At 40.5% G+C, this 25,090-nt stretch overlaps 1 protein-coding gene across 22 annotated transcripts in view; it reads left to right on the top strand.

The window, feature by feature from the left end:
* The window catches only part of EPB41L3 (erythrocyte membrane protein band 4.1 like 3), a 218,704-nt gene extending 194,035 nt beyond the window's left edge, over positions 1 to 24,669 (top strand). For 3 of the 22 annotated variants that reach the window (XM_059706552.1, XM_059706553.1, XM_059706549.1), the window contains 13 exons: positions 5,780 to 5,833; positions 8,445 to 8,480; positions 9,186 to 9,377; positions 15,501 to 15,575; positions 15,929 to 16,018; positions 16,990 to 17,709; positions 18,219 to 18,341; positions 19,045 to 19,428; positions 20,201 to 20,332; positions 20,979 to 21,077; positions 21,650 to 21,730; positions 22,002 to 22,118; positions 23,554 to 24,669. In XM_059706552.1, coding sequence (XP_059562535.1) covers positions 5,780 to 5,833; positions 8,445 to 8,480; positions 9,186 to 9,377; positions 15,501 to 15,575; positions 15,929 to 16,018; positions 16,990 to 17,709; positions 18,219 to 18,341; positions 19,045 to 19,428; positions 20,201 to 20,332; positions 20,979 to 21,077; positions 21,650 to 21,730; positions 22,002 to 22,112 — 2,097 coding nt within the window. In that variant the 3' untranslated portion in view covers positions 22,113 to 22,118; positions 23,554 to 24,669. The remainder of the gene's footprint in view (positions 1 to 5,779; positions 5,834 to 8,444; positions 8,481 to 9,185; positions 9,378 to 15,500; positions 15,576 to 15,928; positions 16,019 to 16,989; positions 17,710 to 18,218; positions 18,342 to 19,044; positions 19,429 to 20,200; positions 20,333 to 20,978; positions 21,078 to 21,649; positions 21,731 to 22,001; positions 22,119 to 23,553) is intronic. The other 19 variants (XM_059706556.1, XM_059706555.1, XM_059706562.1 and 16 more) reach the window with 14 other exon arrangements.
* Positions 24,670 to 25,090: the final 421 nt, after the last annotated feature.

The following is a 25,090-nucleotide window of genomic DNA, read 5'->3' as shown; positions in this document are numbered from 1 at the left end:
CTCCCGGGGTCATTCCCTTCTCTTCTAGATGACGACGGGTACCTCTCTTTCCCCAACCTGTCCGAAACCAACCTCCTCCCCCAGAGCTTGCAGCATTACCTCCCGATTCGCTCACCCTCCCTCGTGCCCTGTTTCCTCTTCATCTTTTTCTTCCTGCTCTCAGCCTCCTTCTCAGTGCCATATGCCCTCACTCTCTCCTTCCCTCTGGCTCTGTGCCTCTGCTACCTGGAGCCCAAGGCGGCCTCCTTGAGTGCCTCACTAGACAATGACCCGAGTGACAGTTCAGAGGAAGAGGTGTGTACCTCGGCATAGAACACACTTCCCTGTCGTGGTCGGGGCTTTGGTCCGAAACAGTGTTAGACGGCTGCTGCGATAGTGGTCCTACTTTCAGAGCCTCATTTATTGTCTGTGCCAATCTGTGAAGCGATTTTTGTGTGTTGGGGGAAGCAATCCGGCCCCAGGGTTAGGCACAACACCATGTGGACGTAGCAGTCCGAGCCCAGCCTGGAATCATGCTGCTACCCACTGAGTTACATGGCTGGGGAAGGACTCAGCCAGAAGTCAAGTCTAAATAACCCTGTGGCTGTGTAGCAATCAGGGTTAAGTTAAAGGTTTTGTTCAGTTACCATTTAATACAGTAAATTACACACAAGATAAATACATAAATTTTGACTAGATTTATGGAGTGTTACTAAAATGTACAGCCATTTATCAAATAACATAGCTTCATTCAACATCTTTTCATTATAACATTGATGAGATGCCATAGGAATTTAATTCTTGTTTATGTCAATTAGCCTCTGGTAAAATTGGTTTCATTATACATCATTTTGCTTAAAGTAACAAACGCTGTCGACAACATTAAGTGAGGACTTTCTGTATCCTGATATCATGATACATAGTGGTGAGATAGTCTATATCAGTGATATTCAACCTTTTTCATCTCGTGGCATTATCTATATATATAAAAGTCTAAGCAACTGAATGACAGAATGACTAAACAACTAGTCACTATGACGCGCACTGACCACCAGGGGGCAGACGCTCAACCTCCTGTGGGCCCTCCCCCACTACCAACCTCCTGTGGCCCTGATCAGCCTCAATTGCTGGCCAGGCCAAGGGACCCCACTCGTGCACAAATTTGTGTACCAGGCCTCTAAGTATAAAATAATTAATAAAACTCTGCTGCACACCAAAAATGTATTTTTTCCAATCTGATCATCTAAGGGGACCGGGATCAGTACCCCTGACTAAATAGTCAGGTATTGCATGTTTTAAAAATTCTTGCAACACACTGGTTGAAAAATCACTGGTCTAGATAAATGCCACTCAAGGTGAGGTGGGAGAGAACACTACCATAGGGGATGTGTCATCATCATCTGGGCAGTTTTACAAAACTGTAAGTGCCTCTCATGCTGGGGATTCTGAAATGTCCCCTCTACTGTCTTCTGTTGTCATTGCCAGGCTGTCGTTGTTACTCACAGACGTGAGCCACATTCCATGGGTGTTTTGGGTCAGAAAGGAAGTTTGAGCTGTCTAAAATGTCCACATAGCATCAGTCATTGGCAGGGCCAGAAAGAACTGCATTGAAAACACCAGTTTTCAAGCACAGTCAGGAAGAGACTCACTATCCACTGTAAAAATGGGCTGAAATTTCATCAGCACTAGCAATGCCAACGTATACACTGGATGATTTCTTTAAAATCCAACATGAGTCAAAAACCCCACATGCATTCAGACAGTCTGGAAAGGCCGGGGACGTTGGATGGGTCTCTATGGCATCCAGCCAGGCAGTTGTTCAGTGGGGAAAGGACTTGAGCCTTCAGCCTCCATCCACGAAGCCCTGCCGCCTGTCTGTTTCCTGTCCCTCATCCAGGCCATTGGGTGAGCTGATGTTGTCGCCAGCAGCCTTTCCTCTTAATTGCTCTCCTTTCCCCATAGCGGTATGAACAGCCCAGCAGTTTCCCTTTCTACAGGCTTCACATAGAGAACAGGGAAAGGAATAGAAGCTGCCCACAGAGGCACCTGGCTGTCACCTGCCCTCCTGCCCACTGCTCCCCGGGGCCCCTCAGGTCTTCTGTTCCCACAAAAGAAGGGTTTTGTGGCAGGAGACAAGCCCATTACTCTTAGCATTTAAAAAATTTACAAAGTCAAAGCCACATTATAATAAGAAAAGAAAGTCTTTTCAGTTTTTGCTCAGCTAGAAATCACGTGAGCTGCACCTGTGAGTATATAGTATTGCCAGGGTGTGTAAGTATCTATATTTAGTGGTATTATGACCATTTCTTTTCAGCAGAAGGGATAAAAATGGGAATGGTTTCACAGATGTTTGAAATAAAAGTTTAAGCTTTTCAATTTGATATTGCCTAAGAGCCCTTTTCAAGGATCCTGGGTCACATATGACTTAGGTTAGATATATGTAACTATTTTCATACTTGAAAAATACTTTTCAGAGAAAACTAGTTTAAATCTTAGGCTTTAATAGCACTCTTTCTCACAGTGGCCATATTATCAGATAATATAAGACTAGAACCTACAACAGTCAAGAACACAAATTTATCTATAAAATCTATATAGCTTGTTTGCAACCTGGACATACATTTTTCCTTTAGCAATGGGGTTAGTCATCAGGCTAGCATAAAGCAAAAAGATTGCCATTTTATGCTTTCTGAATTCTAAATAACTGAACTTACGTGTAGCAAACCACACAGATCTTGTGCCTAATCCAGGGTATACATCTTGTTGTAATCAATGCATGAGAACTCATGTTAAACTTGGGCATGTCTGCATTACATCAGCAAAACAAATCACAGCAGTACTCCTTGCAAGCTGGTGACCATGGGACTGGAGCTTCCCAGTACGGGACTCTCCTTGTTATTGAAAATCTCTCGGACCGTGAACCAGCCCTGGCCGCTGCGGTCTCCTGAGCCTCCCTCTGCAGCCTCGGCCAGCCACGGCAGCTCTCCTGACACTTCATATTTGGCCATCTGTTCAGTGTCGTCTCGTAACACCAAGTGTTCAGAGCTGTGCTCTCTGGTTCCAGCCAAGCTAGAGAACTCATATGTAGGTCATTCCATTAATAAAAAAAATAGCCATTTGTTTACGTGGCCTGTTTCATTCTCCAGGCCTCAAGCACTTTGGCAGCTACACTGGGTGACTTCGTAACATACAGTTCAGCTCTGTGACTTTGATTTTGCAAAATCACTAATGGCCATAATTCTTTTTAAATATTTTATCATCACTGCTTTCATTTTTCACCTGTTGTGCTGGCTTAATTAGTTCCAGCCTTTCTCCAGAGTGAAATCCAATGTAGAAATGCTTGATCATTTCAAACATAAAGCTGTTGGCCAATAATATCTTTATTTTGTACTTTCAGAGTGGTCAAATAAGAAGGGGCGGTATATCAAATTGTCTTTCAAGAAACAAGATGAATTTAGCTCACCATACCATAAAATGTAGTTACATATGAATTTCTGAGGAATTTTTTGATAATGCAAAAAAACAAAAAGATAAAATTCAAATCTGGAGGAAAAAATTGACCACTTAATTTTAACATTTTAAATTAATAGTAATAATTATATTAGCATCAATATATTACAATTACTATAGGTTTTCTTAGTGCTGTGTGTGTCAGGCATATAAAGCACTGAGTATCCATTTCTTGATCTGGTTAGGGTTATTTTCACCATTTTATTAGAAGGAAATTGAGATTAAAACATAAAATGTGCCCAGTGTGTCACAGATTTAACTAGCGAGTATCTTATAGCTGATGTCAGTCCGATCAGGCCCCTCACACTGCACAAGGACTGTAACGTAAAGCCAAGATGCTTGCAAAGTCCTTGATATAAATTTTAAAGCTATAGGGAAATAATATGTGGGAGGAGAAATACTTTCAAGAACTTTTAAAATCTTTGACACAATTAGCACACTGAGCACAAGTCATTCTTACTTGTTCTTGAAAGTTTGAAGATTTTGAATTATTTCACACCCTCTCTCTCTCTTTTTAATTCAGACTGACCTTTCCCTAGATTGTCAGTGGGTGAAGCATTGTAATATCTTAGCAATGACCACCCAAGGAAATTAATAGCCACCCACCCCCCATGTTGCCAAGTTGGTCAGGTCATGAAAAGGTATCAACACACTTTCTTTACCAACCTACTGAAAATTATTTCCCACTTAAACATGCTAGCAAGTGGCCAGAATGGCGACCTCGGGTGTACCATTGCACAAATAGCAACTCCTTTTCTTTTAGGAATATATAAAATGAAAGTTGGGGTTAGTGCCAAGAAATGAACCTAGCCAGAATTATGTGAGCATAAACAACTCTCCCACTGTCCCTTCCTGACACTCTTGGGAGTGTCTTAAGAGGCAGATTCACAGCCTTAGAGCTTTAATTTTTGATTATTTTCAAAATATTAATCACACATCTTTGCTCAAGGGAATTTAATACTGCTTAGCTGGTATTTATGGAAGAAAAGTCAGTTAATATTAGGGCATTTAGATGTTTCTGTTTTGATGGCTATACTATTCCCCGCCAGAGAAACTAGTTTTTGTTTTAAATCATAAACCTCTGAAACAGATTAAAAACCAGTTCTGAAATTTCTAGTATAATTCTCCCCTAAAAACATGGGCCCTGACAATGCTGTGCTTTGTTTTATTCGTTTCCAAGTAGATACTTCTCTCTCTAATTTTAAAAAGTTGTTATTATGCTGTTGTTAATTCTCACCTGAGGATATTCTTTCCATTGATTTCTTTAGAGCTGGGGTGGGGACCGTCCAGCCTGTGGGCTGCATAAGGCCCAACAAATCATTTGGTGTGGCCCTGCCAAGGCAACTGCAGGCAGGACTTGAAATTCAATAAATCTAGGAGCTTTTTTTTATAGCAACATAAATTTATATCAAGCAAATGATGTTATAAATATCCAGATGACCCATGGTTCCCCACCCTGCTTTAGAGCGAGTGGAAGGAAGGGAGGGAAGGCAGAGAGAGAGAAACATGGATATGAGAGAGACATAATTATTATTATTGCTTCATTTGAATGGGAATTTATGGAACAAGATATTTCAGTAGATATACCTCTTTATATTGGAGGGTGAGGCAAAATAAACACAGGATATAGTCTTAAAAAACACCTAGTTAACACAGCTAATTGAAAATTAAATTACTTTTTTTTTCATATGTAAAACATGTGCCTGTGAGTCACTGGCATGTGCTTTTTATAATTACTAAGTAATGCAGATGGCCTGGTGGTCAGAAATGGATGTAAATGATCAAAACGGTATAAATGAGGGGCTGAAAGTCCAGTGACTGTTATAGTAGCTTTTTATTTAAATTTCCATTTTAATTTACCTTTCAAATGTCTGAAATATTACTAGAATTAAAAAAAACTATATAAACATCAAATTTGCAGTAAGTATTTTGTATTAAGTATATTTAGGGGATCTTTCTTGGGTTTTAGTTAAAGCTGTGGGGGGAAGAATGACAAATTGGATTTCCCAAGACATAAAACCAGACAGGTCAGCTTGGCTACCTGTAGTGTCTGCGGTTCCCGCAGGCTGTGTGCCTCTGGTCTTCCTCTGAGTGGCTCTGCTGGTGAAACCTAGCTCTGGCCTTGCTTTTGCTTTTGCTTGACCCTGCATTCTTGTGGGAAGGTAGTTTGATTCGGATCACAGAGAAAGAGAGTGGACTGCTTGGCCTGTGCCATGCCCCATTTAACCAGATGGGTTTGTTTTCTATTCCTGCCTTCCTCCTGGAACCCGATCACTTCTCTGGTCAATAGACGGACAGTGAGCGCACGGACACCGCGGCCGATGGGGAAACCACTGCCACTGAGGTTGGTATAATCACTGAGGGTAGTGGCTTTGCATATTAGCTTTTAGAATGGAGAGAAATTATAATCATAGCAGTAGGAGTTTAGAATGGAGAGAAATTATAATCATAGCAATAGGAGTTAAATATTTTATAAGGCCTAGACTAGTGGTTCCAAACTCTGTAGAATCCCATTTCATGTTTCTCATTCAGAAGGTCTGGGGCCCGGATGGAGAATTTGTATTTCTAAGGAGTCCCCAGAAGTTGTTGATTCTGTCCATTTTAGTTAGGACCACATTTTGAGAATCATTTGGCTACACTGATAATGCTTATTTTTCATATATTCCCCTATCCCAGTGGTCGGCAAACTGTGGCTCGCGAGCCACATGCGGCTCTTTGGCCCCTTGAGTGTGGCTCTTCTACAAAATACCACGTGCGGATGCGCACATACAGTGCGATTGAAACTTCGTGGCCCATGCGCAGAAATCGGTATTTTGTGGAAGAGCCACACTTAAGGGGCCAAAGAGCCACATGTGGCTCGCGAGCCGCAGTTTGCCAACCACTGCCCTATCCCAAATGAAAGGCTGTTTATGTATCACAGCTATGATGAATGGGGAGGAGCATCACAATTAATTTAATTAGCTTGTTGATGGTTACAGAAATATATTTAAGTTCCAAATGGTCAAGCATACTTGTTCAAATAATAATACTTCTTTTAACTCATTTTTGTAGACTAGAGGTAGCACAGGTCACTCAAAATAAATGAATTGTCTAGGAAGAGAAATTAAATAACTTCATACTTTATTGAAAAAAATGTGGTCAGATGGAACAATGATAGAAGCAATACTGTGCTATTACGTATTCTTTATTAAATTTTTAGGGTACATTAAATATGTGTGTGTGTATGTATGTGTGTGTGTGGCTTATGTTGTTTTTCAAATCTTCTCTACCAGTTAATAATTAAAATTTCTGTAAAACCAGTATTTATCTATAGTAATGGGAGTCAAGGTGTTCATTTCCTAAAGTGCTAGCAGAATTTATTTTTTACTTTGCAACAATTTTTACTTTAGGTTGTCTTTTTACAGCATTTAATATTATAATACCTAGTTGGGTATTTAGGAAGAACTAAATATTGTAAGTAGTATCTATAAATCATTTTATTGAAAATATCTTCAGAAAAACATTTCAAAGTGGAGTTTTATTAAGTGTCTTCCTTCGGAAATGCCACACTTCAATTCAAAGCTTGGAAATCGTAATTTTTTTTAAGTTAAAAATAATATAAAAGTATTTTTCATATCCTTTTAAGCAATCATGTAAATTTATTAAAAGTTAATAATTTTCTAAGGCAAAATATAACCAGTGCATGTTATTTTATAAGAATTAGTAGTTACATATAGCTGCACATAAATATATTTAATAAATTTCACTGTAATCTTAAGTGCTACAAGTGAACAATAATAATACTTTAAAGTTTATATAGCAGTTAACATTTTGTTGTATAACATCTGAAACACAAAAATCAATACATTTTGAGGCTTAGAAATAAGTGAAGAGCTGTGAACCTACCACATACTTAAGAATTAACACATCACTCACACTGTGTTAGAGTTACCTGTGCACTCGCTAACACTTTTAAACACTTTTCCTTTTCTTTGAGGAACCAGCATAAAAGTAGTGCAGGGTGGGGCGTGCTGGCAGCCTTGACCCCTTTGGCAGATAAGGAAACCTGGACCCAGATAGACTGACTTGCTTATGGCCACCTGCTCAAGCATTGGCTTCTCGCGTGTGGCTTTGCTCTGGGCCTCCTCTGTAGCACAGGCCTGGGTGACTGTGGCCTGGCCTACTTACCTAGTTTTTCGTACTCAGATACTAGCCCAAGGATTAGACACGTCCTTGAAATGAGAAGGGTTGAGGGAGGAAGGATAACAGAGTTGCATTTAGGTAATTTTTTTGTATTTTTTAAAAACTCAAAAATAGTGTTTTTAAAGGTAATTATTGATTTTAAAGGTAATTGTTGATGGTAGTTGATTTTTATAAAAATTTTCTTATTCACCCCATATCTTTCTTCTTCCCTCCCAAATTGGTTTTTTAAGTACATGAGTTCAAGAAATTACAGGTTTCAAGAAGTTTTTAAATGTGAGAACCTCTGTGTTAAATTTTTTGAGCCTCCGTTCTCTGGCCTACATTGGGGATAATAATAGCTAACCTCTTAGAATTATTATGAGGATTCATGCACTACAAAAAGCTCTCATTATTGGGAAATCATAGCCATTCTTATGAATTTGAATTTTAATGGGGCTCCCCACATTTCCTGAACCATTTCTAATGTCCATTAAGGACAGCCCGCCGAGCCCTTGCTGTCACCTCCCAAGCATAGGTGTGCACACATTACACTTACAAGTCTGCAGGTTAAAGTGGCAAAAACCCACTGAGCAAGGAATCTTTTACTCCTCTTTTCTTTTTAAGCTTTGTCATTTGTGTGTGGGAATGTTGTGGTTTGCAAAGAAGAAATAGCGTTCGTAAGCAAGAGCAAACTAGTGCCTCCTTTTAGCAAGTTTATATAGACCGTGGTTCCTCAGTCTCAGAGTCGCTTGCATGGTAAGACTTTGTTTCCCGCTCTTTCCTGATGCTGGCAGTCGGACCAGGAGGAAGATGCAGAGCTCAAGGCACAGGTAGACAATGAAAGATAAGACAATAGCAAAACCCAGTGTGTGTAAGCCATTGTCCATCTGTGGTGTTCCAGTCTCCCAGCATGCTCTGTAGCCGGTTGCCATGTAGTTGATGCAGTGTGGAGGGTGACATTTGTTCCAGTGACTACCATGTCCCTTACCTTTCCCTTTCTTCTCCACTTTTTTCAGAATAGTCTGATTAAGCGAATAAAGGGTGAAAATGTGTATGTCAAACATAGTAATCTTATGTTAGAGGTTGGTATGAGTATATACCAGTGCATGTTCATGTGTGTTGAGTTCTTTCCGTGGTATACCTGTGGGCTCATACCATGATGCATGAACTGTGTGCTCTCACCTGTGAACAAGTGGGGATGACTTCTCACCTTTCTCTGATTTCCTTCCTCTCTCTTTTCCTGTGTGTGTATTTATTTTAATTCTCTCTGGTTACATGTGAATTATATGCTTTAAAGTTTACCATTTTAAACTCTTGATTTTTATGCTTGTGTGACCTAGATTATTTTTTCCTCTCTTTTCCTTGGCAATATCACATTTTCACCAGAGTGTTTGTGGTAGTGTCATGATCTGTGATCAAAACTTTTGTTTTGACTACTAATGAAATGGACATTACTTTTTTTAAAAAAAAGAGAGAGGAAAGAGGAAAATAAATGTAAAATGTTGACTGTTGGATTCTTTATGTTCTGAATATAGGAGCTAGATAAAACTCAAGATGACCTGATGAAACATCAGACCAATATTAGTGAGCTGAAAAGAACCTTTTTAGAAACCTCCACAGATACTGCCATCATGAATGAATGGGAAAAAAGGCTTTCTACCTCCCCAGTGCGACTAGCCGCCAGGCAGGAAGATGCACCCATGATAGAACCACTTGTCCCTGAAGAGGTCGGTATTCAGGCTGTTGGTTGCAATTGTCTTCTGTTCACTAGACTCGCTTCTCCACAGGGTCTGCACCTGGGGAAAGGATTTGGCAAGCTTCTGAGTAAAATCTCACCACTTGTCTGTATGTAACCTGAGCTGCCATATTCAGTGCTCCAAAGAAAAGCTGAAAAATAAAATGATAAGTTGGCTAAGGAGCAAGTTGGTCACATCAGATGGTGCTTAAGAGTAAACAAGGAGCCACGGGGAATTATAATGCATGTCCGCCTATCCCATTAAACCTACATTTCACAGCTGGGAGAAAATTAGCTACTGACAAAGAACTGACACTTTTTCTGAATATGCTGCTTCTGCTACATTAAGAAATGCCCTGAAAACTCATGAATGCTTCTCATTAATTGCAAGATAAGGCCTAGGGAGGTTGTCTAATGTTTGACTAAATGGTAACCTGAAGTTGATAGAATTTCAGGACATACTTTATTCTCGGAATACTGTACCAGCCTTTTACAGGTATGAGCAGTATTTTTTTTAAAATTTATAACTGATTTTTATACATATGACTGCTATTTTAACAGATTTATAACCAGTTTTTATTTTATTTTTAATAAGGAAAGTAAGGCCAGAATATGTTTTCAAGTGAGACTCTTGCATAGAGGAAAGCTCTGTATAAATTACAGCCAGAGTGTAGGGAGGATCCAGCTGGTGCGAGTGACTTGGTGCTCCCATTGTGGGGCCCACGAATAGCTAATCTGACTGTCGACTATTAGACATCATCTTGCTTTATCTGTCTTTCAAAAAAATTAGTTTTTTAAAACTGCATCTTTCTTGCATCATATTGATTGATTAATTTCTTACCAAGACTTCATTATTGTGAGATATTTGTCCAGGAAGCTGAAACAGAACAGAAGAAAATTAAAACTTAGGCCTTTATGGGAGAAAATTTCTTTAACAGTAGTCAATGCTTCGGTCTTTGCAGTAGGAAAAAAAAGAATGTAATTAAACTCATTTTGGTCATTTTTAAAACTTCCTTTAAGAGCTATTTATCAAAAGTGACCACAATCACTATACTATCTTCATGACAATTCCAAATCCAGCTAAACACTGACGAGGCATTTCTCTATTTGAATTACTTTGAAAAGGGTCCTTTTATGCAGAATAAATGGAAAGTACTATTACCAAAGTATTCCTTTGCCATTAAACACCAATTTCCATCAGATTATTTGAGTTTCAAGAGATGAAATGTCTCATTCCAATTGATTTAAATGTTGGAGACCCTGCATTAGTAAGAATATCGCTTGTTAATTATCATTGCATAAAATTTCATTGTAGTTAGTCAGATTTGACTTACTGTATATCTACTATCTCTGTTGGGAATAAGGAAGATCATTTTGGCTCTGAGGATGGCAGACACTGCATTAAGTTACAAACACAAAAAATAGTCACCAAAACTGAAACCAAAAAACCCATGCCTCCTAACAGTCGCTTAGTAAGGGACATGGTAGGTGGTAGCCACTTTGAATGAAGCTTAGGTGGACGCGTAGAGATGTTAAAGGTTGGTGCTAATAAACAAGGGACTTTCCAGAGCTAGGCCATCAGACTAGTAAAAAATGTGTTTCATTTATCAAATCATCTTATTCGTAGAGAATGACATTGATGAACCAAAAATCATTAATAACTTGAAAAGGTGATACTTTGAACATAGTGCACTTTCCCAGGACAGTGCTGCCTTTTCTGTGTTAGCACAGACAAGCTGCAGTGAGCCCAAGAAAGGATTATTTTTTATAATTAAAGGATGGAAACATGGCTTCTGCAGAGGAGTGAGCAGTTTGGTTATTTAGACTGGAGAAGGCGATGGGCTGGTCTGCTTTTAGGGTCTCCTAAGCTGTTAAGCAGAGGTTCTACCCCAGGGTCCAGCACCACCACAAAAAGAAAATTATAGAAAGACTTGGCTAGACCTGAAAAAGAACTTAAAAACAAGGCTGATTAACCCTGGTTATCAAAGAGCAGCCCTAAGGAGCTTCAGGTCCCAGAGGAAGAGAGGTCCTTTCAGGGCGGGACAGAGCTCTGCGTATTTTCCTTGACCTTGGGGCTGGGCAGAGTAGCCTAGGGGCTGCCTTCTAACACTGTCCAGGCCCCTTCCTGGCATCCAAGTTTATATTCCATTTGAGGGCCGTAAGAACAATCCAAAAAGTTTGTATGCTCTATAAATTCTTGACAGTTTCTAAATTATGGCCCTGGCTTTTGTTATGGTTTGTGAAAAGTGCAAAAGATAACTTTTCTCCTCCCAGCAAGCTACATGCAAAGCATATTCATTTACAAACACGTACCCAAAAGATTTTCATTTTAGAAGGGAGGTATTTTTCTAAATAAATTACTATTTTATATCATCCTATTATTTCATGTATCCCTTTTTATTTTAAAAAAGAAAAAAATTATGGAGAGAGAGAGAGAGATTGATTGATTGATTTCAGAGAGGAAGGGGGAGAGAAACATCAATGATGAGAGAATCATTGATCAGCTGCCTCCTGCATGCCTCCTACTGGGGATCAAGCCCACAACCCAGGCATATGCCCTTGACTGGAATCGAACCCGGGACCCTTAGGTCCACAGGCCGACACTCTATCTGCCAAACCAGCTAGGACTCATGTGTCCCTTTTTAAATCTAAGTAAACAGTAATTGACCAGTTTAGAAAGAAGTCCTAAAATAATTTAATTTTAAACAAGGGCCAAATACTGTTTGTGTGAGAGGTTGAAGAAACCCTGATTCAATGACCCCAAGCTTGGTTATTTTTTTTTTTTTTTGTAATCTAGGTAATAAAATGTTGTGGAAAGAATCTAATTAGGGCTGGTTTTTAATGTGACCATCTTTTTTGTTTATCTATGGTGTGTTTGACTCCTAAGTATTTTTTTGGTTTTGAGGATGTTTTCATTGATTTTTTTTTAAAGAGAGGAAGGAAAAAAGAGAGAGGGAAACATAGATCGGTTGCCTCCCATACATGCCCTGACCAGGGATCCAACCCACAAAGTAGGTATGTGCCCTGACCGGGAATTGAACCCACAACCTTTTTGGTGTATGGGGCGAGGCTCCAACAACTGAGCTACCTTGCCAGAGCAGTAAATATATTTTTATAAGATGCTACCAATTTATGATTAAAAGAAAATTCAGAGTTAGAAATACAAGTAATAAGCTAGTAATGGTGATGATACTCTAAGCATATTACATATGTTTACTATAAAATGAGAATTTTATTGCCAGTAGTTTAAAATATTTGCATTATTAGCAAGGATATGCCCCAAAACAGCAGATAACATCAGTCCTTATTAAGTTTGGAAAATTGACAAACCACATACAGGGTTCATAGAACATAGAAAAGGTAGGTGTGTGGTATGTGAAGAATTCCAGGTATATCTTCTGTTCACACATATTTTCCATGACAGTCTTCTATGATGCACCTTGGCCTTGTCCACATTAGAGGCATGTTCCCTTATGGTTACTTGAATATTGAAAGTTTCCAAATTCCACCCAATAGACAGTACCCATTAGCACTTACACAGCGCCAATATTCTCTTTTTTAATGTGGCTGGTTTTGCAGGTATGTGAGCTTAGTACAGTGAATCCTCCTCATTCACACTGCATATTTGCACATCTGCTTCTTCACTAAAATTTATTGTAACCCCAGTGTCAGTATCAACAGTGGTTCCATGGCCCTTGGCAGACAGGCTGAGTGGTGAAAACCTTGAGTGGCTCAGTGTATACGTGCCCAGCTGAGGCTGAAAGGCAGGGTTCTGCTTTCTTGGTTCAGCTCTCACACTATAAACAAGTGTCCTTTTCATGGCCTGTTTAGTGCCACATTATTGCTTTTTTGTGTTTTTGCTGGTGATTTTTCTGTGTAAAATGGCCCCCAGGCATAGGATTGAAGTGCTGTCTAACATTCAGCAGTGTGCCCTATGGGAAGCTACATGTGTTAGATGAGCCTCATTCAGGAATAAGAGTGTTGTTGACTCTGAGTTCCATGTTGATGTGGATCAACAATCTATGTTAAATATAAGGACTTTAAACAGAAATGCATACAAAACAGATTATGTATTGATAATGACCAGAGGCTCCCAGGAACCTAATCCTGTATATCCCCAATGGGGCAGTGTTTCAGCATTCACCAGTTTATTGTTCATAGCGACTTTGTAGAACGTAACTACCAGAAATAATTGGAATCGATTCTATTTGTGCATTTGTCTGCTTTCTAGTCCAGCTCTCCTTTTGCTATTCGGGTCTTAGATGGACCTCAAATTGGACAAAAAAAAACAAAACCATTCACTAGGGATCATCTATTTATGATTAAGAAGAATTATCTCCATCTTCTGAATCCGACTTCTTTGATTTTTTCATCCAGGCCTTGGTACATATTACAATTATCTATGGGAAATTTTGAAATACTGATGTGCACCCCACACATCAACTCTTATTTAAAAGCTGGCCACATAATTCTAATGCACAGCTCAGTTTGAAAACCCCTGGCCCAGCTCTGTAGAAACCTTTGATTCCCCCAAGAGCGAGTGCACCTCTGAATTGTGCATGCCAGCATCAGGCCTTGGTTTCAGTCATGTTTCAGAGATGAACTTTTAGGTCACGGAACAAAATGGATACATCTAATTCTGTTCTAAACCCTTAGATTAGTAAGTGTCCTTATTATCAACTTCTCTTTGTCAGTACCTCTTCTCTGTTAGCTGAACTAACTGGATTGGGGTTGACCATTATAGGGTTTAATTTTAATATCTATCCCCTTTTGTTTACCCTTTTCTGCAACTGGACATACCCAGTTCTGAGTGCAGACAGTGTGGACATTTTTAGTTATAAACACGGACCTTTTGGAAATGAATTGATGTCAGATAATAGAATACGCTGACTACCACTGTTTTCCTGCTGATTTTGTCTTTTTAAGCTTTCATTTTAGGAAAAAAATAGTTCAGTGATTCTAATTAGAGGCCTAGCAGTGGTATTCTGAAAAGTACCTATAATTTTGACCTTTCTTTCCTGTTTCTTATTCCTATTTGAAAAAGAGGCTATGATTGAAAGTAAACCAAACAGAAATCCACATTTAATGATTGCACATGGTATGTTTTGTCTCTTCCAATACCTTTCTCCAAAATGGGGCAGGACAGGGATTTTATTTTTCCTTCAAAAATGTCTTTCTTGTTCCTCACTAAATAGCTCTCATAAGATTATATTGTTTACAACAATAGAATTTATTTTGAAAGCTCCATTCTTCTAGAAACTTTGAACTTTGTTTTTTAAATTTGCCTTCCTTTCTGTCACTGTTGTATGGAGTTGCATGCTGTGCACAGATAGGGTCAGTAGTCAATGTATAGCCACTTAAATTATTCCTTTTTAATACTAGAGAAAAGAATAACAAGAAGATAAAAGTTAGTTCTAACATGACTTATTTACTTGAACGTTTCTTAATTTGATATAATAAAGATAAGCATGATTTGAAATAAATTATTCACCAAAATATTTTCAAATTGACTATTTAGAAGTCTTCACCATGTTATGAAAATTCAAATAAAGCTACTACCTTGAGTATATTTTATGTTTATTTGTGGAACAATAAACAAGTCGATCTAGATAGACCCGGTTTATTTGCATCCGTAGCTAATGCAGTGACCCATGTGTGTTTCTTGACTCTTTACATAGCAGCACTTACATGGGAATACAATCAAGTATTAGAAATAGAATCGAGATTACTCTCACCTTAATGTTTTTAAGTCTTAACATTTTCTTTTCATACTCACTCACTGGCGGGGTGCCGATGACTGACATAGAGACACTGTTTGAGGCTGGGCACTCTTCTTATTGCTCTTGCATGTTCTGTGTTTGGAGAAATAAGAGTGTTTGAGTCATACAAACACCAGAATTTAGGAAAATTATCTCTTTTTGGAAATAACTAATTCAACTTTGAGATGGTTTCAGACCGTTTTTCAAATGAATAGACAATAATTTGCTTTTTTCAGAAAAATAAATAAAAGAATGACTGTTATATGTATAGCACAATAAAAGAACTCTCTCCTAACTTGCCTTTTTGGGAACTGTCTGCTTCCTCTTCTCCAACCCAACCCCCTTTATTCAAACAGACCAAAGAAGAAAGAGAGATTTCTGAAAAGGTTATATTTTTGCAGCAGGGAAGCTCTTCATTCCTTGAGTCTCAGGTAAAAAACAAACATAAAAGAATTTTCCGAAAGGGTATTGCTCTTCAGACTGCAGTGTTATTAAAATGTCTTTAGTTTTGTTTTCTTTTTAAAATTTACCTTGCTGAAAACTAAGGTAGGTATATATCATTTTTGCTTCGCTTCTGGGGAGGGGAAAAGGAATTTTCTCACCCTTGTAGTTCCCAGTTAGCCATCATTTCTTTATGGCTTTTGCTCCTAGGTGGCTATGTCTGTGTGTGGGCTTTTCTAATTATTGGAACTCTTCACCATTTGTTTTACCCTTAGTGTGATACTAATCTGGATGGCTTTGAATGGCTTTGAAAGTTCTGAATTTCTATTGGTTTTCCCACTAGCCAAGTGTGATAAAGAGAATGCGGGAAGGAGACTCCGCGGTTACCTCTCAGCAAATCATTTTCCAGAAAACGGTCCCATCGACCCTAGAGGTTATTTTTCACTTCATTTCCTTTAATCCAGCACCAACAAGTTGATGAATCTGCACTTCTTTTTTCCTAAGGCACACATATTTCTGGATTCAAGTTTGCAGGCAGTGATGAGTATGCAAGTAGAAAACATTCCAATTTAAAATGCAAACCAAGGTGCTTATCTGCTCCTTGATTTCTCTTCTTTCTGGAACCTGTTAGACTAGTCAGCTGCCTGGTCCCATCCTGTGAGGCTTCCCAAATGCAAACATGTCTTAACTTTCATTTCTTCTGCCTTACTGGCACTGACAGTAGGAAGGTGGCAAAGGAAGTACTGAGACGATGAACATGAGTTGCAAATAAGATTGGAACACTGTACAGGTCACTGTCACCTGTTTGTAAGAGGCTCCTACCATGTCCCAACAGTGGGAAATCGTTCCTTCTAATGCCTTGAACACGGGCACATGCAATAGTTAATAAGTGGATAATAAGTGGTATAATGGATTTGATCTCCTAAATAAGGAAGTATAACTTACAAACATGCAAGCATATCCCCAGAAACTTGTGGAATGCTGGCAAGTTCATTTTGAGAACAGATCTGAATACACTGTTATGTTTCATGTGGAAAACTGGCTTTTTGTGTCAACACACGTAAAGCTAAATAACTTGTACAACCACCTCAAGATTATAGTATTTAAGGTTAAAATATAGAATAATGTAGATGTTTAACATACGATCAGATATATCTCACCATCAAAGTATGTTTCTATTTAAAGAAATCTGACCCTGCAGCTCCACATGCAGACTGTATTCTGAATTGAGGATTAGAGCTTATAAATTTCAGATGAGAAGCGATGGCAGCGATAATTATTAGATGGCACCAGCCAGTGCAGTCACATGAGTGTAGCTCTTGTCCTGATTTTCGTAAAGGATTCTTGTTTTAGAAATGAGATGCCATCAGCGTTTCTAATTTAGCTTTTATATTTCAAATATAGGGCACAGAGGATTGGGTTTTTGTAGACAAAATACCTACTGAGGTAGTTGATGGCGATTTGAAAAAGATTGTGACTTACAAGGTGGTGACCATGAGCAGTAGAACTGGTGACATTCCCGCCGACATGTTACGCTCTAGTACCATTGAAATGCAGAGCTTCGACGACTTGGCCCAGGAAATACAATTGAAAGAAGAAAGCAAACAGAAGATATACACTCTCGGAAAGTCCTATGATACCGTATCCGGAAAAATCGTGACTATGACGGAGAAAGCTAAGGAGGGAGAGAAAGGAGTGCAGTCCTCGGGTCTTGAAGTGTTTCAGAAAATGGAGCCCAGGAAGGTCACCCCCGTCATGACAGAGTACGAGGTCCTGGAAGCCATCACTGATGAGAAGTCCAAGCGAGGACCCGAGGGCCACACTCCGAAGCGGAGGTTGTCGGAGTCCCTGGCTCCCATCAAGGAGGCCGAGTCCCGGCGGCAGAGTCCGGAGGAAGAAGACCCCACCAGGAAGGCTCAGGTGCTGGGCGGGGATGCTCTGCACGTGGGCCTGGAGAGCGTGCGGTGGAGCCAAGCTGAGCACGCCCCAGAGGGGGAGGCCTTGAAAGTGGGGCTCTTTGGACCCCGAAGGAAGAGCCTGTCCGAGTGGAGGTACTCCCAGGAGCCGGCCTTCAGCGTCACCACTGCCCATTACCTTACCGAGTCGGCTGCCTCCCGAGTCGTGGTAACCAGTGCCTTTCGTTCGGCCACCGCCCCCGATGCCAGCATGACCTTTCTGAGGCAGCGCCCCTCCACCCTGAACCTTTCCGTTTATCTTGCTGTTTGGCTTTACGTTTAGAGCAGCCAACCCAAGCTTTTTACTTTTGTTCATGGTTCAGTCAGTACCGCAGTCCAGCGAGCATTAAAACACTTTTCGTTTTACTTCCAGCTCCCCGTGCCCGAGATGCGATAGTGCTGCTGTGGCTTGCAATGAAGGGAAAAAAATGATCCGCTTAAACCAGCGCCTCCCTAATCCTAATAACTCTCTCTGCCTTACCCAACAAGAGCTCATGGTCACCTCGATTGGCTGTTTTATTTCCCATTCTTTTCCGTTCCCCAAGTCTCTGGTAGATTCCTTCCTCCCTCCTCCCTCTCTCCTCCGCCTCCAGTTTTGTCTCACCAGCTGTGAATGCGCTGTGTGCCTGTATAGGTACCTGTCTCTGTGCTTGACTCTCCATTTCTTTGTTCACTCAGACTAAGCAGTCTTCTGGTGAAAAGCTCATGGATGGCTCTGAAATCTTCAGTTTATTAGAGTCTGCGAGAAAGCCGACAGAATTCATAGGAGGGGTTACCTCCTCTTCTCAGAGCTGGGTTCAGGTGGCCTTTTGCTTCCATCCTTGGTGTTCTGACTCTGCCTCTTTGCCTTGCTTGCTTTCTTTATGCCTGTTTGCTGTGTGTGTGTGTGTGTGTGTGTGTGTGTGTGTGTGTGTGTTGGTGTTGCATCCAAGTGGGCTTTGCCTCAAACACCTCAGAGGTGCCCTCAGTTCTTCTCCGTCATGCCTGCATGGCGTGCCTGTCATATGCATTTAGTTCCATTACAAGAACATACTTCAGATACTCAAAAGGCAATGGTGATGAGAAATTTTAATGGCATTCATTTTTTTAAACCATTTTATGTCTCCTATGAGGTCCAAGAAAGCAGCCCAAAACAATGTGAATGTGCTGCTGCAAAGCTTTTTTATTCTGTTTGGGTTTTGGTGGTGGTGGTGGTGGTGGTGGTGGTGGTTTATTATTTAAATTGTGTTTTGCACTGCATTTTCTTTCTTTTGCGGATATCCCAAGGTAGCAGCACAGATTCTAATGTGTATGACAGGGCAGAGGGCAGGCATCAAAGATTCTGGTGGGAGGAATAAAGCTAATTTGTATTTCCTAAAGTGTTTATGGTTATAAGCACTTCACACTGGCTTTAGGCATCTTGGTGGGTGGCATCGGTTTTTGTTGTGGTGGTGGTGGTTTTTGTTGTTGTTTTTTTACCTTTGGTTTATGGAAAGTCGCACTGACACAATCTTTCCCCATACAGAAAACAGAAGCCAAGACAGAGTCCAGCGAAACCGAGACCGAATCAACCCAGCCCCCCCAGCCACTTAGCATGGAGAAGGTTGTTCAGGAAACGGTGGTGGTGGAGGAAAGACGTGTGATGAATGTGCATGCAAGTGGGGATGCTTCTTACGCGGCTGGAGATGACGCGGATGCTGCAGCACAGGCAGCATCTGCTGGTGCTTCTAGCGTTAAAGGGAAGGAGGGCTCTGCTCTGACGGAGGGGGCTAAAGAGGAGAAAGGGGAGGTTGCAGATAAAGCTGTCCTGGAACAGGAAGAAATGGCCACTGCTTCCCATGAGCCAGAGGAGGAGCAGAGTGCAACAATCCACGTTTCTGAAACTTTGGAACAAAAACCTCATTTTGAGGTAACTAGTAGTTAATTTACTTTTAGCACTAAAGTAAACTGATCTGAGTCCTTGAAATTTAGTTAAGCATAAAGATGAAGCTAAGTTTAATTTTCTTTTTCAAGTGCATTTTCTTTCTCCTCTTATTTCTGTCGTGCATGGCAATTATGGGTCTCATGCAAACATATATAACGATTCTTAATAATATATAGTTCCAGGAAGTGGTTTCTGCTCTCACTGCAATTATTATAATTGGCAGTAAACCTGGGAAGTGCCTGTCCAGCCAGGATATTAGAAAATTTGATAAATTGATTTCTGATCAATGTAATCCTGAAGGACCACAAACCATGCTTGTCCAGGTGCCAAATACCAGAACTTGGTTCTTTATCCTGTTTCCTTGTAATTCTTAAAGTATTGGGAGTAGGGGAGTTATGTCTTATTACTTGTTCCTTCTTTCTAAGAAGTTCATATTTTTTAAAAGGCTAATTTATGATTTTTTTTTATTAAGATTAGTTTATGAGATCAAGGAAGGGGGACGAAAAATAGTTTATTTCCTTCAAAATGTTTTCCTTTACCTGGAACATTCCACATAAAGATGCCATGGAATTCTGGGAGACTGTTGGGCATGTGTCTGTGGTGTGCCTCACTTCCCAACGTCCCTAACAGCGTGGAATGTGAAAACATTTATTTCACACTAACCTGTGCTTGTATATATCCACCAAGCGGGGAGGGAAAAAACCAAAACTGTATTTGTACAAACTAATGGCCACTCCCCTACTTCCTGTTGGCGCAGTCATCCACTGTGAAAACAGAAACCATCAGTTTTGGCAGTGTGTCGCCAGGAGGAGCAAAGCTCGAAATTTCTACCAAGGAACTGCCAGTCGTTCACACAGAAACCAAAACCATAACATACGAATCCTCAGAGGTAAGAGTCTGGGACGATCGGAGCCCTGGCCCTCTGTTTTATCCCTTTCATGGCTGAGTGTGTTTAAGTGTAACTGCATGATTGTCAATTTGTGAGACTCAGAGGACCAGCAGCCAGACTGTCTCTGTCAAGAGTGATGCAATAATGTTGTTTTAGTACTGATTGTGGGGTAGCAGGCGCCTTAAATAAGTCTTCTTACATCTCAAACAGTAGAAAAAGGCCCAGACATCTATTTCCGTAGCCACCGATAAGGAAAAATATTAACCCAACCAGCCACTGCTCTCATTTCTAAAGCCCCAGCTTTATTAATGACTAGAGGCCCAGGGCACTATACACTGGTAGGGTCCCTAGCAGCTGCCAGCTGGGGCCTCCCTCCCTTCCCCCTGCAGGCCCTGCACCCTGGTCGAACTCCCGTACAACTCCCGGCCGAAGGGACAGTTTGCACACTATGCTTTTATTATATAGGATGGTGAACTCTGGCCATGTCTGGGTCAGTCTTTACCCATAGTGGCAGCTGCCAGATGCTGATTGAGGTGCACAGTGATTATGGGAGATAACTAAGTCACCATAATGCTCTAAACTAAGCAAACATCTGGAGAGGTAATGTAAATATTTGAGTGTGATATCTTATTCTCTGCTTGCTTAGGTTGATCCTAGTGCTGATTTGGAGCCTGGCGTGCTAATGAGTGCACAGACGATCACATCTGAAACCACCTGTTCCACGACCACCACCCACATCACCAAAGTAAGACTTTCCCTCAGAACTTTTTCTAGGTTTGGCTGCGTATGCAAATAGTTATGTGACTCTCAGTATGCCAGGAAAGCTGCATTGTAGCTTTCTCAACTACTGTATTTATGGTATATTTGTCCTCCTGGGCTAGTTCTGTTCAGGAATATACAGTCTGATAATCTTTGCTTACCTGACACTAATGCTTGGCACATGATAGGTGCTCCAGAAACACTGGCCAGCCAAATCCAAAAGATTCCATTCCATCCTTGTTTCTGAAATTAACAATTTACAATAACTGCCATAGAATTGTTTTCACTTCTTAACAGATGATACTGTAATAACTATGCATGGTGTCACATGGGCACTAGACATATCGGGGTCATAACTTCATAAGCTATATAAATGCCTAATCACTATGTTGTACACCTGGAACTGACATAGCATCCTGTGTCAACTGTAATTGAAAATTAGGGAAAGAAAGAATGATGTTACTTAAAACTGGGTCAACATCTTCTTCCATTTCCTCCATTGAAAAATGATTATTCCTCTAAGTGGGAAAATTCATAACAGTTGTCTCTTCCTTCCAGACTGTGAAAGGAGGCATTTCAGAGACGAGAATTGAGAAGCGAATAGTCATCACGGGCGATGCGGACATCGACCATGACCAGGTAGTGTGTGTAAGATGGTCAATACCTGTCAGCAGGGCAGAAAAACTGGTTGGCCCTGTTCTTCCCAGTGCTATTCTTCCAGTCCAGCATGTAATCTAAACAATTTTCTGAATTAACTTTCCAATATACAATGTACGATTCTTTTTGCAATCATTGTACCTCATTTGTAAATTGTGTATAAAGATCTAGCTCATGAGTCTCCACCTTGCTACTGATCATGCATGTTCCACCTCCTTTTTGTCTTTGCCCTTCTGTGATTTCTTGGGGATAGGCGCTGGCTCAGGCAATTAAAGAGGCCAAAGAGCAGCACCCTGACATGTCAGTAACCAAAGTAGTGGTCCATAAAGAGACAGAGATCACACCGGAAGATGGAGAGGATTGACCCCAGGTAAGAGGTGACACTGACTCACTTGGCTTGGCCTCGGCTGGCATGTGGCATGAGGCACTTTCCCCTCATCCTTCGCCTGACTCCACCCTTTCCTTTTTTCTCTCACTGGCATTTGCAGGGCTGGCTGGTTACCCAAAGGATGGAGACTTGCTTGGCAGGTGCTTGCTTGTTTCAGATTTGGAGGTTCCATCCAGAAGACTTTGCAGACAGTGCCAGCTAGAGGACAAAGGAAAAGCAGGGTCCTTGCTTGCGAGAGCTCGCTGGCGTTTGCTTTTAGTCCTTGTCCTATACTCGTTTCATTAGCCAACCTGCAAGGCCAAATTTGATTTTACTTGCCATGTGACCTGCTCAGAACTGAGGTAGTTTTGTTCTGAAAGGTGCAATATGTGTGTTCCAAATACTAGGGAAATAAAATATACTCCCTATGCCTTTGGATGGCAACATTATCCCATTGTAAGCTTTTTCTTCAACTGTGTTTGGTTATAGCCTGTGTATGCTTTTGTTTGCTTTGGTTTATTTTTCATTTGAAGCCTGAGCGCTGACTTTCATTTTGGATGTCTTCTGTCTCCTGTATTCTGTGTTGATTTGCCCCCTGGTGGAGCATTGCGTCTCAGGAGGAGGAAAATTCAGTCCTGTGGTCCCGCTTTCCTCCAGGAAGCGCATGCCTTCCCAGCTGCTGTCGGGCCGGCCTCGCAAGCAGACAGCATCCTCTGTGTGTGCGCAGACTTGTCATGCATACTAACCTGCCATGCAAGCATTTGTGGGGCTCTCAGCACCCTAGGGGGCTTTGAATGCTGAATGCAACTGATGAGCTACTTGCACACTTGGCTCTGTAATAAAAGTCTCTTAAATGTTTTACATGTATAAATGAAAGAAGTTAGTTCTCTGACTTTGGTTTAAGAAACATAGATTGACAAGAGGCCTCTCTTAAAGAAAAACATAAAAACCACTCAGATTCAAGTTACTAAGTAACTTGAAAGAGTAATTTGGAAGATAGACAGCAAAAAAAGATTCTCCACAGAGCTTCAGCCACTTGGATGATGCTGTAGTTATTCAAGACAAAGCATATCAGTGGCTTACATGGTATTTTACAACATCTTATCAAAAAGAGCATTGAGTAGCCCGGCTAGTGTGGCTCAGTGGTTGAGCATCAACCCAGGAACCAAGAGGTCACTGGTTCAATTCATGGTCAGGGCATATGCCCATGTTTCGAGCTCAATCCCCAGTGTGGGGCATGCAGGAGGCAACCAATCAATGATGTTTCTCTCTCATCAATATTTCTATATCTGTCTCTCTTCCTCTCTCTCTAAAGATCAATAAAAAATACTTTTTTTGAAGGAAAAAAAAAGCATTGAATAACCTGTAAGATACTTTTCTTCTGACCTTGATCTCAGGTGTTTTCAAATGCATAACTGACCAATTCTCTTTTCTACAGGAATAACTTAGCCTGCACAGGAATCCAGTCATGCAAACCATTAGGAAAACCAGAGCCTATATGGAGTTCTTTCTTCTAACCCCACTGACTTGTATCTGCCCGTGGAAACTTTCAATCCAGAAGAACAAACCTTGACCGTCAATTAAAGACACTGGCAGAGAGATCTTCCCATAATAAAGCAATCCGAATCAGCAGCACTAAACTGATATTGCATGAAGCAACGATAAAATTACAAAAGAGCAGCATTTTTAATTTTCACAAAGTGTCTAAGTTTTCAGCTATACCTGCACGTTCATAACCAACAATATAAACCGTGATCTCATGTAACACATAACCAATCCATGCCTTTTATAGTTTATTATCATTAAAGTCTAAACACAATTGCAGTTTCCTAGGTGACAGATCTTTTGTTTACAGATAAATGAAGATTACCCTAAAACGCTAGAAGCTGTCTAGGTCCGTTTTGTCAGGTTTATCCCAGATTAGATGTGCCAATAACCGAGTCCCCTCAGTAAACACTTGAATCTTGTACTTGTTTCACCTGGTTTTATTACTCTTAACCTATAAACAGTGACGACTCTCTGATCCTCTGGAGATAGTTAATGCTTCCAGTCCTGCTTTGTGTATCTAATTTAATTCATTATAAGGTAGTACTGATTTTAGCATATTAATGTGATTTCTTCCTTGTCGTCCACTTTGCTCTGCGTTCAATCTTGAAAGATTTCCAGAGTTCCCTATCAGATCCTAAATATGTAAATTGTCATTATTTGGGGAAAAATATGTATTTTTGTTAGTTCACAATATTCTGAAATTTCACTGTTGGGGTGGTTTGTGGTGTGTTTTTTTTTTCTATCTTCATTTCTGCTTTCTTATATTTTTTAATTGATTTTTCTTCTTTTATTTAAAAAAACTTTTATTTCCAAATCTGGTCCATATTTACAACCTAGTTCAGAGCCAAGCCTTAAACTGTACAGAATTTCCACTGTAATTAAGCTATTTACTGTTTAGTTATAAATAGACTTCAAAAAGATATATTCTCCATTACACTGTCTATTGCATCACTCAGCCCATGGTGAATGTATGTTTCTGCATAGCGAAATAAAAATGGTAAATGCATCCTCTGTGTACCAATTTCAGTATTGTATGTGTTTAGCCCAGAGGTCACATTTGCACAACATCAGAGGCTTTATTCGTCTGCATTGTAGAGCTAGCCTGTCTTTGTATGATAAAAAGTGCACATGTGATGATATAGAGTATGGACTGTTTCAGGCATTGGAGATGGGGAACAAAATCTATAATAATAAAAGCATAATAAGCAAATCAACCAGACAGCAGAATGACCTTCCGGATGACCACGCTATGACACGCACTGGTGCCAGGCCAGCCAAAGCGGGCGCGATGCGATAGGTTGGGGGCCTGGCCATCACCCCATGATCGCCCTGCAGAGGGAGGCCCAGGCCACCGGCCAGTGGGGTGATCAATCAATTGGGGGCTTCCACAATTGCTCCAAAAAGGGAGGCCCAGGCCACTGACTGGC

The sequence above is a fragment of the Myotis daubentonii genome, chromosome 8 (genome assembly GCF_963259705.1).
Source record: "Myotis daubentonii chromosome 8, mMyoDau2.1, whole genome shotgun sequence".
Lineage (NCBI taxonomy): Eukaryota > Metazoa > Chordata > Mammalia > Chiroptera > Vespertilionidae > Myotis > Myotis daubentonii.
The sequence above is the reverse complement of the archived record's forward strand: the minus strand, read 5'-3'. Positions and strand labels throughout refer to the sequence as shown.